At 53.6% G+C, this 19,147-nt stretch overlaps 1 protein-coding gene across 1 annotated transcript; it reads right to left on the reverse strand.

Moving 5' to 3' along the window:
• Positions 1 to 2,070: 2,070 nt before the first annotated feature.
• Positions 2,071 to 18,957, reverse strand: PES1 (pescadillo ribosomal biogenesis factor 1). Its single transcript, XM_033837187.2, has 15 exons — positions 18,800 to 18,957; positions 16,117 to 16,196; positions 12,284 to 12,437; positions 11,022 to 11,131; positions 9,437 to 9,608; positions 9,264 to 9,353; positions 6,700 to 6,816; positions 6,506 to 6,580; positions 6,216 to 6,305; positions 5,936 to 6,063; positions 5,419 to 5,544; positions 5,103 to 5,287; positions 4,472 to 4,638; positions 4,170 to 4,331; positions 2,071 to 2,590 (listed from the first exon to the last, which is right to left on the reverse strand). Exons 1-15 carry the CDS (start codon positions 18,821 to 18,823, stop codon positions 2,507 to 2,509), a joined length of 1,764 nt encoding a protein of 587 aa, XP_033693078.1. The 5' UTR covers positions 18,824 to 18,957; the 3' UTR covers positions 2,071 to 2,506.
• Between the last annotated feature and the right edge of the window lie 190 nt (positions 18,958 to 19,147).

A 19,147-nucleotide genomic window follows, 5' to 3' on the forward strand; every position in this document is an offset into this window, starting at 1 on the left:
GCCAACGGGGCCATTGTCCTGCCGCCGGACCCTGAGGCTCGGCTGAGCTCCCAGCTCCGTAGAGGATTCGAGGGTGCCTGGGAAACGGGGTGGCGTGGTGATGGTGAGGGCAGCCCCGCTCTGGGAAAAGGGAGGAGGCTACACTAGCTGCTTAACTTTATTCACTGGAAGATATGGCCTGTGGCTCTAAAGTCAGTGCAAACTGGGGACACATTTTTAGCATCTGAAATGTGGATGAGAGGAGTAGGGGTGGTCATACCACCGGGAGGTCTCAGCTGACGCCCCCCCTCCAAGGTGCCCATCACTGAGCACAGTGCCATCAGGATGCAGGTGCCGCATTCAGGATCTGACTCTTTCCAGTCCCAGGCTTCCCTCCTTCACCCCAGAGGAGCAGGCCCAAGGATGGGGATTAGTGCCTGCCTGGAGCTGAGAATGCTCAGCTCCAGCTGTGGGCAGTGCAAAACCAGCTGGCCACCCAGTGGGGCATAAGCCACGTCAGAGCCCCACTGCCCCTGCCATTACTGGGTGACTCCGGAATGGGGAAAATTCCACGTTAGCATGACTGCCACGGATTTTTCCGTATCTTTTTTTTTTCCTATTTATTTTTGGCTGCGTTGGGTTTTCATTGCTGCGCGCAGGCTTTCTCTAGTTGCGGTGAGCAGGGGCTACTCTTCATTGCAGTGGGCGGACTTCTCACTGCGGTGGCTTCTAACGGAGCATGGCCTCTAGGCACGCGGGCTTCAGTAGTTGTGGTATGAGGGCTCAGTAGTTGTGGCTCGTGGGCTCTAGAGCGCAGGCTCAGTAGTTGTGGCGCACAGGCTCAGTTGCTCCACAGCATGTGGGATCTTACCGGACCAGGGCTCGAACCCGTGTCTCCTGCATTGGCAGGCAGATCCTTAACCACTGTGCCACCAGGGAAGTCCAGGATTTTTCCATATCTGATGGGCCCGCTCTCTGGCCTTGCCCTGGCACCCCTGCCGTGGCCCTGGGATGTACATGCACCCAGGCAGGACCAAGTTATCCCCTAGGGCTGCAGACTTTGGCTCCAGAGACCCTGACCCTGTCCCTGACTCTAGAAGACCACCCCCCCACACACACCATGAAGCATGTCAGAGTGGAACATAATCTCTCTCTGATACCCACAGCACACCCACGGTGAGGCCCAGTGAGACAGGAGCCCTAGGTTCTCCACTCCCTCAGCCAGAGAGCCTGCCCAAGCTCTTGCCTTCCCCCTGCACAGGGTGGGTCTGAAGACACTGCCCAAAAGAGTTCTATAGAGCCTGGGCACTTCTACAGAGTGAGGGGCAGAGGGCCAAGGCCCTCAAATGCCTAGATTTGGCAAAGGAGGAGCCCAGTTCCAAACCCATACTTCCCCATCCTGTGCCCTGCCCCTGAGAGCACTCAGCCCACAGGAGCACCCTGGGGGGGCATTCAGAATCTCCCTGCCTGACCTGGGAGGGGTTGAGTGGCCCTGGCTCTGCCATGAGGCACCGGCAGTCCAGGCAAGGGCATGTCCCCTTGGGCCTCTGCAAGGGCACTGCCAGGGTCAAGTGGGAAGCTATAAGGATGGCCCAGCCAGGGTTACAAGTCCAGCTGCTGGCAAAGCCACATTGGGGGTCATTGGCAGCTCTGCCCATAAGCCCACAAGGTAAAGCTAGGTACCCTCAACTCAGGCCCCATAGATCCTTCAGACACTGGCTTTTACCTCCCACGCTGACTCCAGCAGGAAGTGATGACAATCACGGTTGGTGTTTGCTGAGTACTTTACCTACCAGACACCTGACACTAGTGACTCTCTGAAACATTATCAGTGAACCCTTCACACATGCCTGGGAGGAAGGCTCCAGAATTTCTACGCTTAGCTTACACGTGAGGAAGCATGTTCACAGAGGAGAAGTCTCTGGGCTGGAATGTGCACCTACCTTCTGGCACCCTTGGACCCCAAGGGATCCACAGGCAGCCAGAAAGCTCTGAGCAGTGACCGGCTCCTCTCAGTGAATACTGAGGGCTGGCCAACCTGGAGCACTAGGTGGCCCTTCTCCAACCCCAGAAAGGCTCACGAACACAGAATTCAACTGGCTGCAGAACTCCAGCCATTTAATAACAAATGCTTCCCCACCCTACCCCCCATCAGAGCACTGGGAAAATCGTGGGTCCAACCGTACGTGTGGGGGAGGGGATGCAGAAAGCCAGGGTGAATGGGAACAGTCAGTGAGGGGCTGGTCGGGTCCCACCCCCTGTGTCGCTTGACCCCCGGGAGCATTGCGGGGTCAAGGAGAGGCACAGGCCTCTCTGCCCAGCCACCAGCAGGGAGCTCCATCCGAGCGAGGCTGGGGCTGTCCATGGGCCCAGCCAGAGATCTTGAGAGGAGGCCAGGGCCGGCAGAGGGAGGAGAAGGATGAAAACAGAAAAGACCCTGGTCTGTCACCAAGCCCAGGCCCTCTGGGTCCCTGTGCCAAGTCCAGCCTCCGGGAGCTGGCCTCACCCATGGCGAGGCTGCCGCCACTCACTCCGGCCTTGCCTTCTTGGCCTTCTTCTCAGACCTTACAGCCTTATCGTGGGCCTTCCGCTTTTCCACCAGTTTGTTGGCCTGTGAGGAAGAAGGGGAGGATTAAGCTGTGATGGGGGGAGGTCGGGGAAGGGGACTCCCCCTTCTGCCACTCAAGGCCACCCCTTAAAAGCAGAGCTTCCAGGAAAGCTAACAGGCAAATTACCAAGGGGAAAAAGCAAACCCCTCTGAAGAGCCTCAGGTGAGGAACCGTGCCTTCACCCCTGCCTTTATGACTCTGTGAAGTTATGGGCCCACAGCAAGTCAGGAGGATTGCAGGCTCCCAGAGCTGGAGGCAACTGCCCCACTGACCCCCTTCACCTGGGAAAGCTGGGGGCCATTCAAACCTTCACCAGGAGCTGCTAGGGTGGGGTCGACCTGGAACAGTCCTTCCCCGGGGCCATGTGGCACTATCTATTCCAAAACAGGTGGCCTTTCAACCTGGCAATTACACTCCTAAGATTTTACCCTGCAGAGACACTTGGAGGTAGGAAGAGAGGTGCTCAGGACTGTTCTCTGAGAACGACTATAAAAGGGAGACAACCTAATCCTGTCAGCAGGGAACAGGCCATGCACTGTATGATGCCACGGACAGTTCATGCTGTGGTTAAATAACAAACACACAGCAGAACAACCTACAGGCAGACCTCGGAGATATTGTGGGTTGGATTCCACCCACCACCCCAATAAAGCAAATACTGCAATAAAGGGAGTCACGTGAATTTTTTGGTTTCCCAGGGCATATAAAAGTTCTGTTTATGCTATGCTGTTGTCTGTTAAGTGGCAATAGCATTATGTCTAAAAACACCGTGCATATACGTTAATAAAAAATACGATACTGCTAAAAAAACCTAACCATCGTCTGAGCCTTCAGTGAATTATAGTCTTTTTGCAACAGTAACATCAAAGAACATTGATCACAAATCACCATGACAAATATAATAATAATGAAAAAGTCAGAAATATTGTGAGAATTACCATCACTGGTGACACAGAGACATGAAATGAGCAAATACTGGAAAAATGGTGCTAAACAGATGTGCTCAACACAGAGTTGCCACAAACCTTCCATCTGTAACAAACTCGTTATCTGTGAAGTGCAATAAAGCTAAGTGCCATAAAACCAGCTCTGCCTGTATGTGTAGCACAATATGCCCCCCAAGTAACATCTGTGTTATCACATGCACAAAGAAACCTGGGGGGCTGTTACTACAGATCACCCCAAGGGCAAGACTGTGAGCCACTTCTGCGTCCATTACAAAGTTCTGGCATGCACAGAACTCTCTTAAAAATTTTTTTTCTTTTATATTGAGCATATGTGGCTCTGTGAATGAGAGGAAACAAAACAGAAGCTGAACCAAAACCTCCCACAGTCCCTCCAGCTTCACGCACTTCTGTGAAGTGCAGGCCCCGAGTCTGCTGCAGCAGCTCTGGCCCCCAATCCCAGCAGACTCAGAAACCACCGGGTGCAGGAAGGAGACTGACACCAAGATGCCCAAGGCAGGCAGACAACGTCAGAAAAATGCTAGAAAAGGGCCCAGAGACTGCCCGGGAGAGCCAGCCGGCCTCGAAGCTCAGCTATGCGGCCCCAGCTGGAGCCTCAGGAGGCGGGGAGACTCACCTCGCGGATTTTTCGCCTCTTGCCAAACATGATCTTGTTGTAAAGGTACTTCTCCCGCTTCTTCATCATCATGATGGCCAGGCGCTTGGCCTCACTGTCCTCCTCCTGGGCCAGCCGCTGCTTATCCTCCAGCTTCACTGTGCCCACCATCACCTTGGGCTTCTGGGGACACAGGGGGGACACTTGTGCTTGCAGGTTGACCCCCACCCTCTATCTCCAGCCCCCTGGCTCCCACCCTTCTGGCACCAAGGTGGCCAGTGGGGCTGCTTCCCAGGCCGAGAACCCAATCAACTCCCTGGTACCTTCCCCTCCAGCCTCGGCTCCTCCGGGGCCGTCAGTCGGGCCTCTTCCTCCCTTTCCGAACCAGCCTCCTTGTCTTCTTCCTCCTCCTCTTCTTTTCCTCCCTCTTCATCACCATCACCTTCATCATCTTCCTCCTCATCCTCCTCTTCAGATTCATTCAAATTTCCTACAAACAGCCAAGGATTACGAACACCCGGGAGCCTGCTCTTCCCCTTGTGGCGTGAGAACTGGCGCCAGGCACCACCCTCTTTGGCACAGACGTTCCAAAGGCAGAGCAGGGCCATCCTGACCACAGGCCCTCTGGCACCTCCACCACAGGCCCAGCTGCCTTCAGAGCAAACTCCAGGCCCCCAACCCCTCAGCTCTGCTGCCTCGCGTGGAACTTCCAGACCATTCTGCTCAGTCACTCTGGACATCAAGGAACACTGGATTATAAGACACAAACGTTTCCTCCTCCTAAGCCACGTTACTCCGATGAGAGTTTAAAGGGCTTTGTACCCCTGCTGCCCTGTTCTCTGGAGCTTGCCACCTTTGTAGCCAAGAAGGGAAACAGCCAGGTGAAGCCCCTGGAGCCGAGGCCAGCCTGGAGGAGCCTGCCCACCCCGCCCTGCCCAGCTCCCTTTCACTCACCTGGGTGCTCTCCCCGCTGCAGGGCCAGCAACTTCTGCTTCTCAGGGGGCACATAATCGCCTTCCTTCTCTGACACGAAGGGCGAGAGGTGTGGAGGCAGCTGCACCCCGGGAAAGTAGTCTGCCACAGGGAGGAGGAGCCGGGCGTTCACGGAGTCAAACACCCACTGGGGCTGCACGTAGTACCTGCGCAGGGTGAGGGCAGAGAAAGCCGTGTTGCCACCCGAGACCCCACTGCATCTGCAGGGGCCTGGAGACAGACCTCCGCCCCCAGAAACCCAAACAGGCGGAGGAAGACGAGGGCCTTGGGGGCCTACCTGCCGATGACGGGGGTCTGTTGCCCAGGCCGGTCGACAATCTGGTGGGTGATGCCAGAGTCTGTGACGTCGTATGTGGCGCCAATGCACAGAGATTTGTCCCAGGACACGTTCCCTCCAAAACTCCTACAGGCACAGGGGGAGCCCATGAGGGTACTGAGGCATGAGGTGCCCACCCTGGAACCCACTGGCCCACAAGCTCACGCTCCTAGGACACACCTGTCCCCTCCCCACCCCAGGAACCCCCCCTTCAATTGGCCGACGCCTCCAGTGCTGGCCCAGGGGAGACCTTCTGCCCTAAGCTGGTGAGGAAGTGATGCCAGCTGCCCTCTAATGGGTGCCTTCCACGTGCTTGGGGTGTGCTGAGTTTTCCACACCCATTTTGTTGAATCCTCACAACAGCCCTAAGCAGCGGATACTGATGCCAGCCCATTGTTACCGATGGGCGTCCAGGGCTGCGCTGTCTACGGCAGGACCCAGCCCAGTATGGCAGAGCCAGTGCCGTCAGGCTCCCCACCTGATGACAAAGGCCAGGGCCTCCCGGGGCACCTCACGGTTCAGGAAGAACTTCAGGCCCTCAAAGAGCTTCTTGTGCTTTTCCTGAGCCTCCAGCTCCTTCCTGCAGTCCTCCTGCGCCACCATCTCCTGCCAAGAAAAGGGGCTGCTCACACTATCAGGCCTGCTTGCACCCCACTGGAGGCAGAGTCTGGAGACGAGCCCCTCCCCAGCTTCCTTCTAAACCCCTCAGTCCGCCCGCCTCCCCAACCCCCGCTTCCAGAGGGCAGCGCAGTCCTCACCCCGTCAGCAGGAAACTCATCCACCTCGGCTTCCTCCTCCTCCGCAGGCACCACCACACGGGCCAGACTGGCACTGAGAGAGGCCAGTTTCTGTGGGAAAGCAGCAGGGTTTCAGGGATGCTGCTTGCGGGTGGGGAGGGGTAGCGCTGGCAGTTCTTGGCCGGGTATCAGTGGGTTTGGGTTCTGAGGGTAAGCCCTGAGACCACCTGTCTAGCCATGACCGCCTCCACCCCCAGGCCAGGAACCACCCTTCTGGGGGATGCAGGGCCAACGCTGGAAGCCTCTCTCACCTCCATAGAGCTCTCGGAGTCCAAAGCATAGGTGTCCTCGCTGGCCTTCGCTTCTGCATGAGCCTGACCCTCGAGCTGGGAGGCAAGGGGAAGGTCAGAGGAAGAGGATGCCCCTAGCCCCCACCTCCACGTGGGGAGAGAGGCCGTGGCCTCTGCCCGGTGAGGAGAAGGTGCTGGGCTGGGCCGGGGCCTACCTTGGGAGGGTAGTGCAGGTTAAGCGACTGGTAGAGGCGGAAGTTGACGAACCCCAGCAGGGTAGTGTAGAACTCGGTGAAGGTGGCCATGACCCTGTAGTCCACGTCTGTTGGGTGCTGGGGACACAGAGACGCATCAGCAGTGTCAGTGCAAAGATGGCACTGACAACCCATGTGGGGTGGGGGCTCCAGGTGCCCAAGGACCAGGAGCTCCTCCAGGGTGGCCCCGCCTTCGGAGCTCTGCCCCAGGAGAAGAGGCTGTGTGGCATGGCCCTACCCAGGAGCATTCTGGGCACCAGTGAGGCTCTGGACAAGGGTCCCAAGGCTTGTCCTGGAGGCCAGTGCCAGATCCCCGTGCCATAAAGGGGATGCTAGGAGTGAGAAGAGGGAAGCCTTTGTCACGAGGTTCCCGGGACAGGCTGGTGCCCCCGCTCCCTGCCCCAGCTCTCCCCTTCACCCTGCAAGGCAGACTTCTGTTCTTGCAGAGGCCGCTCACGCCTGCTCCCTTAGCCATCCCGTAATTTCCATTTACTGTCTTTTCTGGGGCCAGCCCATGAGCACCTGGGGGCCTGGCTGGGAAAGGTGGCCCTGGATCAGCCCATCTGCCTGGGTGGGGGTAGTGGGCGGGCGGCACTCAGCACCTACGAGCCCTGGCAGGAGCCTTCGGACAGATACTCAGAATTCAGCAACCCTGCCTTGGGCCCGAGCCGGAGACAAAGGCACAACCCGAGGACCCAGGACAGGCTGGGCAGCTGCCTGGCGCAGCCCCAGGGAGCTCCTGAGAAATGCTGCCTGCTTGGGGCAAAAACACAGAGCAAGCGGGGGACACGGGAGGGCTCGTCTTAAACCTTGAGGAGTTGATAAAACAAAACAGGGCAAGGACCTGAGACCCAAACCAAAGTGCCTCGACCCTTGAGCAGCACTGCCTGGCATACCAGAGAGGCCAGGCCAGCCTGGCCAACTTCTGAGACTTGGACAGGGGGATACGCCAAGCGATGATGAAATCAGTAATGATGACAGCATCCCTTCTGTGCCTGTGCGCCTGTGACGCTGAGCTGTTTCTACATCCTGCCAACAGGCAGTGACTGGGCTGTGGGGGTAAAGGGGCCAAGAGGTGCCCCACCTGTCCCCCACTGTTACCTCAGTCCTTCCATGAGCATCCACCAGGGCCTTCGACGGGCCTGCGAACACATGAGCGGTGACTGCCCCACAGCACAGCAGCCCCCTGGGCCCCGCTACCTGCCTGGGTCCTGCTGCCAGGAGCCCAGCACTGGCTGCACAGGGGCCCCAACTATGACCCAGGGCTGGTCCCCCATCCTCTTGCTGAGAGGAAGCAGTGGCAGTGAGCTGGCCAGAGAGGAAGGAGGAAGGGGTGGCCTGTGCCCTCCCCCGTTCCTCCAGGGCCAGCTGTGTGGAGGCCGGCCTCCACAGGGCCCTATTCACCACTGGCAGTACAGACAAAGACCAGTCTGAGCAGTGAGGGGGTGGGACATCAGAGAGAAGGAAGGAGAGGGAGGGGCAGAGAGGAAGGAGGGAAGGCAGGGCAGAGAAGGCAGGAAGGACAGAGGAGAGGAGGGACAGAGAGGGGAAGAAGGAAGAGCACAGACTTGCACACACGCCTGCCCCCAGGGAGTGGGCACAGGGACTGCTGAGGGCCGAGCACCTCTCACCCACAAAGACCACAGGCTGCCACCAATTGTCACTGCTGCTCTGCACTCAGCGGGGGTTCCAGCCTGTGGCCCCCAGCCCAGAGTAATCAGCAGTGGCCCAGGGGACCCAGACCACCAGCCCCCGCTGCCTGGCCAGCAAACCTGCCATCCAGCTGAGTCTCCACTGAAGGCACCAGTTCTCACTCAAGGCACAAGCAGGAAGCAAGGCCAAATGCAGGCCCACAGCAGGATAAGTCAGGCGCCAAGCCTGAGACCCTGTGGGAGACTAGAGGCTAACAACCCCCATACGGAGGCCAAACCAAGATTTCTCTCGACGGATCCTGCCAAAAATTCTCACAGTCTTAAAAAGAAAGATGAGTAAGAAATAGTGCCAGTAATAAGTAATACTCCTCTTGTGCTCATCCTCCCCAATCTCACACAGTCCCCAGTTCTGGGTGGGGCACAGGAGTGGGGGTGGCAGAGCGGGGTGAGCACCCAGCAGGTTGGAGGGCAGGGCCGTGTATACAGGCAGTGCTCGGCCCCGGTGGCCGCTCACTGTTGGTTCTGCAACCCCCGAGGGCCAAGCACCAGGCACTTTTAAAGCTTTTTTCCCTCAAATCCTCACAACAAGGCTTAAAAGGTGGAAGCACGTTATTAACTGGGCACAGAGAGGTAAGGGAACACGTCCAAGGTCAACCAGCTAGAAGGTACTGGAGTCAGGCTGGCTCAGGCTCTTGTTACAATTCTGTACCACACCCCCCCCCCCCCCCCGCCACTGCCCTGTCTGGCACTCAGGAACCCAGTTGGTTCTGCAGGACAGGAAGAGCCCCCCCTTCACCCACACCATTATCTCTGTCTAGGAAGCAGAGAGGGAGCAACGGTCCCTGCACAACCCTTCCCTGTGGGCACACTCACATCGTGGGAGAAGGTGTAGGGCGTGATCCACACGATGGGCTGGCCCAGCACCTCGGCCTGGTAGTAAATGCCTTTGATGGACAGGAAGACCTGCGGTGGAGGGGGGACAGCGTGGTGAGGACATGGGGGTGCGGGGCGGGGGGCTGGGCCCCACTGGGTGGCCCCGGGCTCACCTTGCGCAGGGCACGGGCGGCGATGATGTAGTGCATGAACTCCACGGCCAGCCGGTGGCACAGCTGGATGGTGTGCACGTGGCACTTGCCGGTCCGTGGGAAGGTGGAGAAGAGGAAGCACATGGAGAGGGCGTCGTCCAGGTCCCGCAGGGCATCTATGAACGTGGGGTACCTGCGTGGCCAGGAGGGTGGCGCTCGTAGGGTCGCACAGCCTGGGCTCTGAGGGGCCCCTGAACTCGTTGCCCCACCCCAGGCCCTGCCACCGCCATCTCCTGAACAGGGAGCTGGGCAACGCCCTGGGGCCTGGCAGCGCCAATCTCCCCACAGCTTCCGGAGGAACACGGAACCAGGATGTGCCCACTTGGCTCTGAGGTCAGAAAAATATGAGTCAGGAGGGGCCAGCCAGGTCTTCAGACACAGAGCAAAACAGAAGAAAGGTCCGCAGGGACCTCTCAGAACAAGAGAGGCACTTGGTTTCCTGGTTCAGAGGCCAAAGACTCAATCAGCCCCCTCTTGTGCCTTGAAGTTTCCTCGCTCTGCACCTCACAGACAAACCCAACAACCCGGGCCTTTCCTAGAAACAGCACTGGCCATTTTTCTTAAGCAAGGGCTGAGGAGAAGGAGGTGACGCAGAATGGGACTGCCACCATACTGCCATCTAGTGTGCACATGAATCCAGACACTTGCTTTTTTCTTGAGCATTTTTTTTTTTTCATTTGTTCCACAGGACAGCTGTGTCACACGCGTCATCTCTCTGTTAGAGGAGGACCTGCTCGGAGCAGGAGCAGTTCGCGGACTGCCCAGCTCGTGGCCACGGGCTGGGGTGAGAACACCTGCTGTTGAGCTCCCAGGCCAAGGCTGTTGCCCTGCTAGCCCATGGCTGGCCCGACTCAACGAAGCCAAGTCCATCCAGCCTGGAGCTAAGTGTTCCCAGGGCCAACAGCCACCAAGAGAAGGCAGACATTCAGTTAGCCCAGAGTTTCTGCACCTTACCACCACTGACATTGTGGGCCAGGTTGTCCCATGTCATGGGGGCTGTCCTGTGCACTACAGGGTGCTGAGCAGCATTCCTGGCCTCTGCTAATTAAATACTAGTAGACCCCCTGCCATCCAAGTCAGGAGAAGCAGAAGTGCCTCCAGACATTGCCAAGTGTCCCCACTGATTTAGTCAACGAATGACGGGGACTGCTGAGAAGGATGGGCAAGAAACAGTTGAGATCAGAGGTGTCCAGTCACATCTTCCAGGACTGACCATGCACCCCACGCATACCCCCAGGACTCCGGCTCTCTCTCACCACAGGGCGTTTGCACTTGCTGTTTGCTCTGCCCGAACCATGCCTCTCCTGGCTGGCTCAACTGTCTCCCCCCAGAGACCTCCTTTGACAAGCCTGTAACTAACGTGCGTCCTCCAGCTCCCTTCCTGGAGAGCATCCCTCGTGGCAGTCGTGTGGACTTGCAACCATTAGAACAACTTGGCAGTTTGTTTTCTGGTCTGCCTCCTCCAACAGGACGCCAGCTCTGTGAGCAGGGTCTCGGCCCTGTTCCCCACTGTACCTCCAGCACCAGGTCAGAACCCCCGGCTCACCGCTCCTTGACGATGTGGTCGAGCTTGTAGTTGGGCTTGTTGTCCTTCAGCCGCTCCACCGTGTTCCACTCACTCTTCCCATAGGCCTTCCGCAGCTTCCGGACGAACACCTGGGAGAGAGGAGGAGACCGCTGATGTGGGGCCAACGGCTCCCGTACACCCCTTCCATGGAGGAGGGATGCTCGGGGCAGGAGGGCTCTCCGACCACAGCTGTCTGCCGGCATGATCTGCCCCCTCAGCCCGGGGTTTGCACAACAGCCACCTCCACGGAGCAGCGAACCTGACCCAGACTGACAACAGAGCCACCCCACTGCATCCCGCTGACAGATGAACAGGGATAAGCATTCAGACGGGCTGACTCCGCATGTTTACGTGAAAGTATAACGTTTTCAGCCCTATTTTCCAACTGAGAAGTGAGACAGACCAGGGCCAGGAGGCTGGGCCAGAAACACCAGTCCACATGTGTGTGAAACGAGCCTCGGGCCCACATGTGGGGCTGGGCCACACGAGAAAATGCAGTTGAGGCCAATGGTGGCCCCAGAAAGTCCTCTAAACTGACCAACTGCCTCCCCCGAGCACTTCTTCAGAGGCTCAGAGGCCACCTGCGCTGAGACTGTAAACAGCAGCTCTGAGACAGCCAGTCCCACAAGGGGCCCAGTTCCAATGCAATGAGCTGGGGTGTCTGGAAAACCCAGCAGCAGGACAGGTCCAGCCGCCCACCTCGGCCAGCTCTGGCGAGAGGGCTACCAGCAGCTGTACCCCACAGCCTGGCCCTGCTGCTCGGCAAAGGCTACAGTAACAGCAGTCTACTTTCAATTATTTGCATTTGGTATAATTAAGTTTCTTCTTTCCCTGCAGTATTTAAGCATTTAATCGTTTCTATTTGAGGAATGAAAAGCTTGGTCTCCTGGGAACAATTCCAGAAAGAACCTGAATAGGAGTGGTTTATTTGGGCAGAAAACACACCAGAGAGCCCCTGAAAGACCACAATCTTTGCCTCAGAGGCAATACATTTACCCTTCTCCAAAAGAACCAGGGGAAAAGCATGACAGGTAATGCATTAATCATTGGTCAGGTTCTATGTAAATGATTTCCACACCTAAGATCTCAGTCAATCCCCCTGACACCCTTTTGAGGTAGAATTACCTCACCCTATGTACAGGCTTGCTCAGAGAGATCAAACAATTTGCCCAAGGTCAGTGTTAGTGGGTCTGCATAGAGCTGGGAAGGGCCCCATCCAGACCCTAGAGCCCAGGCCTCACCTTGTACTCCCGGAACTTGTTGACAATGGGTTCATGGAGGAGGAATCTGATGTCTTTGATAAGGTAAAAGGTTCGGGCTGCCGTGGAGCCCTTGTTGACCTTCTTCTTGTGTTTGGGTTCATGGGGATAAATGCCCTTCAGGATGCACAGCCGCCTGGAAGACAAAGGCCACTCCTTCTATCAGCAAACGTGCTGAGCACTGGGCACGCTGGGCCTGGAAAACTGCAGTGAACAGAGAACACAGGAGCCCTGCCCTTTGGAAAACTCACTTTCTAGTGCAGGAGTCCGACAGTGACAAGTTCCTGACAAACATAGTGCAGACAGTCCCAAGCACCAGAAAGGAAACAATCAGGATATTGACAGGGGCCAACTGGTAGGTACCTCTTTTAGCAAGGAGAGTCAGGAAAGGCCTTGCTGACAAATCAACATTTCAGCCACATGGAGGTATACCTCATTTTATTGAATTTCACTTTATTGCACTTTGCAGGTAATTGCATTTTCTTTCTTTTTTTTTTAAACAAATTGAAGGTTTGTGCAACCCTGCATTGAGCAAGTCTATCGGCGCCATTTTTCCAACATTTGCTCACCTTCATGTCTCTGTGTCACATTTTTGGAATTCTCACAATATTTCCAAACTATTTCATCATTATTATATTTGTTATAGTGATCTGTGATCAGTGATCTTTGATGTTGCTATTGTAATCATTTTGGGGGCACCACGAATAGCACCCATACAAGATGGTGAACTTCTTCAATAAATGTCGTGTGTGTTCTGACTGCTCCACCCGACCTGCCATTCCCCAGTCTCTCTCCCTCTACTCAGGCCTCTCTACTCCCTGGGACACAATATTGATATGAGGTCAACAAATAACCCTACAGTGGCCTCTAAGTGTTCAAGTGAAAGGAAGAGTCCCACATCTCTCACTTTAAATCAAAAGCTAGAAATGATTAAGCTTAGTGAGGAAGGCATGGTGAAAGCCAAGACAGGTCGAAAGCTAGGTTTCTTGCACCGCAGCCAGCCAAGTTGTGAATGCAAAGGAAAAGCCCTTGAAGGAAATTAAAAGAGCTACTCCCGGGAACACATAAACGATAAGAAAGCAAAACAGCCTTATTGCTGATATAAAGTTTTAGTGGTCTGGACAGAAGATCAAACCAGCCACAACATTCCCTTAAGCCAAAGCTTAATCCAGAGCAAGACTCTAACTCTCTTCAATTCTATGAAGGCTGACAGAAGTAAGGAAGCTGCAGGATGAACTCTGAAGCTAGCAGAGGATGGTTCATGAGCTTTAAGGAAAGAAGCAATCTCCAGGACATGAAAGTACAAGGTGAGGCAGCAAGTGCTGATGTAGAAGCTGAAGCAAGTTATCCAGATCTAGCTAAGATAATGAACTAAACAACAGATTTTCGATGTTGATGAAACAGCCTTATATTAGAAGAAGATGCCTTCTAGCACTTTCCTAGCTAGAGAGAAGTCAATGCCTAGCTTCAAAATTTCAAAGGACAGGCTGACTCTCTTGTTATGGGATAACACAACTGGTGACTTTAAGGTGAAGCCAATGCTCATTCACCATTCTGAAAATCCTGGGACCCTTAAGAATTATGCTAAAATCTACTCTGCCTGTGCTCTATAAATGGAACAACAAAGCCTGGATAACAGCACATCTGTTTACAAAAAACAACGTCAGGGGCTTCCCTGGTGGTGCAGTGGTTAAGAATCCACCTGCCAATGCAGGGGACACGGGTTCGAGCCCTGGTCCAGGAAGATCCCACGTGCCGTGGAGCAACTAAGTCCATGCGCCACCAACTACTGAGCCTGCGCTCTAGAGCCCGTGAGCCACAACTACTGAAGCCCATGCACCTAGAGTCCGTGCTCCGCAACAAGAGAAGCCACCGCAATGAGACGCCCACACACTGCAATAAAGAGTAGCCCCTGCTCGCCGCAACTAGAGAAAGCATGAGCAGCAATGAAGACCCAAAGCAGCCAAAAATAAATAATAAATTTAAAAAAACAAAACAAAAAACATGGTCAATGACTATTTTAAGCCCACCCTGGAGACCTACTGCTCAGAAAAAAGTTTTTTGTTTTTTCAAAATATTACTGCTCATTGACAATGCACCTGGTCACCCAAGAGCTCTGATGGAGCTGTACAATGAGATTAATGTTGTTTTCATGCCTGCTAACAAAACATCCATTATGCAGCCAATGGATCAAGGACTAATTCTGACTTTCAGGTCTTATTAAGAAATACATTTCATAAGGCTATAGCCACCATAGACAATGATTCCTCTGATGGATCTGGGCAAAGTAAATTGAAAACCTCTGGAAAGGATTTACCCTTCTAGATGCCGTTAAGAATTTTCGTGATTCAGGAGAGATAAAAATATCAACATTAACAGGAGTTTGGAAGAAGTTGCTTCCAACCCTCATGGATGACTTTGAGGGGTTCAAGACTTCAGTGGAGGAAGTAACTGCAGATGTGGTGGAAACAGCAAGAGAACTAGAATTAGAAGTGGACCCTGAAGGTGTGACTGGATTGCTGCCATCTCATGATAAAACTTTAACAGATGAGGAGTGCTTCTTATAAATGAGTGAAGACAGCGGTTTCTTGAGATGGAATCTACTGTGGAAATTGCTGAAATGACAACAAAGGATTTAGAATATTACATAAATTTAGTTGACAAAACAGCAGCAGAGTCTGACAGGATCGACTCCAATTCTGACAGAAGTTCTACTGTGGGTAAAATGCTGTCAAACAGCACTGTGTGCTACAGAGAAATGATTCACGAAAGGAAGTCAATCAACGTGGCAAACCTCACTGTGGTCTTATTTTAAGAAACTGTCACAGGGCTTCCCTGGTGGTGCACTGGTTGAGAGTCCGCCTGCCGATGCAGGGGACACGGGTTCGTGCCCGGGTCCGGGAAGATCCCACATGCCGTGGAGCGGTTGGCCCGTGAGCCATGGCTGCTGAGCCTGTGCGTCCGGAGCCTGTGCTCCGCAACGGGAGGGGTCACAACAGCGAGAGGCCCGCGTACCGCAAAAAAAAAAAAAAAAAAAAAAGAAACTGTCACAGCCAGCCCAGCCTTCAGCAACCACCTCCTTGATCAGTCGGCAGCCGTCAACATCGAGGCAAGACCCTCCACCAGCAAAAAGCTTACCACTCACTGAATGCTCAGATAATGATTAGCATTTTTTAGCAATGAAGTATTTTAAATTAATGCATGTTCATTTCTTTTAGACATAAAACTACTGCACACTTAACAGACTACAGTAGAGTGTAAATGTAACTTTTATATGCACTGGGAAACCGCTTCATTGTGATATTCATTTTATTGCAATGGTGTGAAACTGAATCCACAATATCTCCAAGGTCTGCCTATAAAGGGCAGAGGGAAGAGAATCTTAAGAAGGACAGCGGCTGTAAGAGTGGGAAGTGCTGGGTGCGTTTGGAAGATGAAAAGTGAGCCAGGCAGCAGGACGCAGGCTGTGGAAGAGTCTGGACTGGACTCTCCAAGGAGCTGAGAACCACAAGCTGCAGGATCAGGGGTCACTACTGCCAGAAGGGAGAGGATGGGTGACAAAGACCCAGATAAGAGAGCAGCAGTGCATTGCACCAGTGGGCCCATTTTGATGACTCAGGGTGACACGACCCAGTTCTCCAGCCTCCCCGTGGACCACACCTGGCAAAGCACAGCTCACTAAAGCAAAGCCAGGCAAGAAAGAGAAGGAATAGCAGAATCCCAGACAGAGTTTGCAGCAGTGCAGTTAAGAGAGGGATGTGGCTGAGTTTTCACTGGCCAGGCACCCGAAGTCCCCCTCTCCTCTCCAACCTCACCTGAAGTCGGCCAGGCTCAGCTGCAGCTTCTTCCGGGCTTTGTTTCGGGTGATGTAGTTGGTAGCAGAGCCTCGTTCATACTTGGGGAGGATAAAATCAATTCTCCATTAGCAATGATTACAATGACGGAGAGCAACCTCTGGACATTGCTCATGCAAGAGGCGACTATTACTCTGGATAAATGGCCAAGAGGCTGTGGGGACGGAGCGCTCCTGCACTGTCCCTGCACTTGTCAGCACAGAGGAGGACACACACATCTGCACGATGCAGGACCATGAGGTTGCTGTGGATCAGGTGCTATGCCAAGCACTTAGTAGTGGCTGTAAGTACTGACCATTATGATTACTGATTTGCACACATTATTCATTTAATCCCCACAACACTGTGAGGTGGGTGCCATTAAAATTCTCATTTCACAAGGGAGGAAAACAGGCTCAGTAAAATAACCTGCCCAGGTCACATAGCTTTTTAAGAGCTGGGGCTGGATTCAGACCTAGGTCCAAGTCCAGAACCTGAGTGCCTCATCCACTAAGCCAGTGTTCTCAACTTCTTTTTCATTATAACCACCCCTCCACCACCAGAGGCCTTTTTAGACCTTTTCTCCCCTTTAATCACCCTCTCTCACAGCCCCATAAAATGTTAATACCACAGGTACACTGTAGATGTTTCTGTAATGTGGTCCTTCTGAGGGCTACACATCATTGTAATGTCTAAGATGTCCCCCAACCAATTTCTGTTCCCTTCGGCATGACACCATCCAGTTGAAAATGCACACTCTAAGCCACACAGCCTCTCTCCTTCCTCATTCATTCAACAGACAATCACAAGACCTCTACTATCTTCCAAGTGTTTAGCTAGATGCTAGGAGGTAATAAAGACAAAAGGCCTGGTCTCTACCTGCACCCAAAGAGCATGCTGTGTTGTGCAACCATCTGGACATCTGTGGTGCTAAGATGCTGCCTCACACTCACACGTCTGTATCCCTGATAGAGCAGCAGTGCACTGTACCAGCTCCCTGCAATGCTAACCAAGCACGTCCTTCCCAAACGAGGTCTTCCTCTGGATTAAGACAGCATAGGCCTCAATGGCCAGGTCCAGCTCTAAAGGGACAAACCTGTAGCCTTCTGAGGGGTATGTTTATGAATAATCCCACAGTCACGAAACATGCCCTTCATTCATTCTTCCCTTTAGAAATTGTCTACTGGGGATCAGGCCCGCGCCAAGTTCTGAGGGTACAAAGATGACTTTCAGACTGTCTTAGGGAAGTTGCTTTCATTCTTTCATTAAAATTGTTTTCTATTGCCCTACACTGTCACCATTCTTATTCTTTCAAACATTAAGGGGATAATTAAAGTCAACTGGGGTGACTTTACTCCCTGGATGTATGGCGGTGTATTCAGCATTTTGGGCTGTTAGATGCTATTGGCACCTAGGGGGTAAGAGGCCAGGAATGCTGCTAAACATCCCACAACTCACAGGACAACCCTCCCCACAACAGTTATCTGGCTCAAAATGTCAAAACGGTTGTGAAACCCTGCTTTGAAAACTGTCATGATTTGTTGGGACTTCCCTGGTGGTCCAGTAGTTAGGACTCCGAGCTTCCATTGAACGGGGCCCGGGTTCCATCCCGCAAGACGCTGGGCGTGGCCAAAACAAAACAAACAAACAACAACGACAAAAACTGTCATGATTTGTTTACATATCTGCACCTGTACCTCAAAGTCAGGTTTTCAATGTTACATCTTTGTAGTTCCAATTACTAGCACTTAGCTCAATAGCTGGATTAAAAACAGATTGGTAGCAGGAACTTTCCAGCTGACAGAAACAATCGAGGCAACTACATCTTCCTCATCCTCATCCCCATCCCCTCTCTAATCTCTTCATGCCATCAAGATGATTCTCCATACGGCAACAAGAACAACTCCTTGAAAAACAGATATCACTCCCCCTTCAGTTGATTCTTACTGCTTTTTGAATAAAATCAGTCTCCTCACTGTGCCTGACAGGCCTTGCGTGACCTGGTCCCTGTCCAACCGCAACTTCACCAGATGCCACTCTCCTCTTGGTTTACTATACCCCAGCCAAGCTGATATCCTTTAATTCCTTGCACACAGCAAGCGTTTTCCACCCGAAGGCCTTGGCACTTAGTTTCCGCTGCCAGGCTTGTTTGTGATCGTTTTATTTGGTTATTTACTTTAGTGTCCAGCTTCCCCACTAGAAAGTGAGCTCCACGAATGCAGGGACCACAACTAGTTGATTATATCTCCCATCCCCAATGTCCAGGACAAAGCCTGATTCAGCAGAAAAGGGAGTCACAAGTTTTAGAGATGATGAGCTCGAAATAATGGTGAGCTCTACGTAATGTTCATCACTTTCAGTAAAGTTATCCTCCGGCTCGGCCTGTTTTGGGGTGCAGCTCTGCTTGGTAACCTCAACGCTCTTTCACAGCTCTACTCCAGGGTTCTTTCCCCTATTTTACAGAACAAGTACTGCCGTCCTCGCCCATCCTCGAACCCCTTCTGCCTGCTGTCTCCTGTCGCGTTGATCCCAGCCGCTTCTGCACCCACGAGGATCCAAGGCCGGAGAAAGGCGCAGTCCCCGGGCTCCATCGCTCCCGTCTCCTACCTCCTGAGGCACCCCCGTCCCCCCTGCCCCAGACCCGCCCCGGCCTCTCGCCCATCACCTTCTTCTTCTCCAGGCCTCCCATGGCTCCACGCAGAAGAATCTACAAGCACCGCGTAGACACCACCAGTTCCTCTCGCACTTGCTCTGCCTAGGGCCCCGAGGCCCCCGAGCCGCCGGCCTGCGCGTGCTGTCCAAGGAGGTGCCTGAGCGAGTCTACTGAAAGATGGAATTTTTCTCCTGGAGATTAAAACTAAATCCTCTGAAAAAAAATCACTAAGACATATCTTTTGGGCTCTTTCTCATCGGTGAGCCTGTTACAGACATTTTTAATGTTTAAGCATGGGCGTATATTCAGGCATTTCTATAATCATCCTGATGACGAGCGTTTGACGTTATAAGCCCCGTT

The sequence above is a fragment of the Tursiops truncatus genome, chromosome 13 (genome assembly GCF_011762595.2).
Source record: "Tursiops truncatus isolate mTurTru1 chromosome 13, mTurTru1.mat.Y, whole genome shotgun sequence".
In the NCBI taxonomy this organism is placed as follows: Eukaryota; Metazoa; Chordata; class Mammalia; order Artiodactyla; family Delphinidae; genus Tursiops; species Tursiops truncatus.

Coding starts and splice junctions, on each gene's coding strand:
- PES1 (XM_033837187.2), bottom strand. CDS start 18,823: ATGGGAGGCCTGGAGAAGAAGAAG. Junction 6,306..6,505: donor ACTCCGAGAGCTCTATGGAG/GTGAGAGAGGCT, acceptor GCTTTCCCACAG/AAACTGGCCTCTCTCAGTGC. Junction 6,064..6,215: donor ATGAGTTTCCTGCTGACGGG/GTGAGGACTGCG, acceptor TTTTCTTGGCAG/GAGATGGTGGCGCAGGAGGA.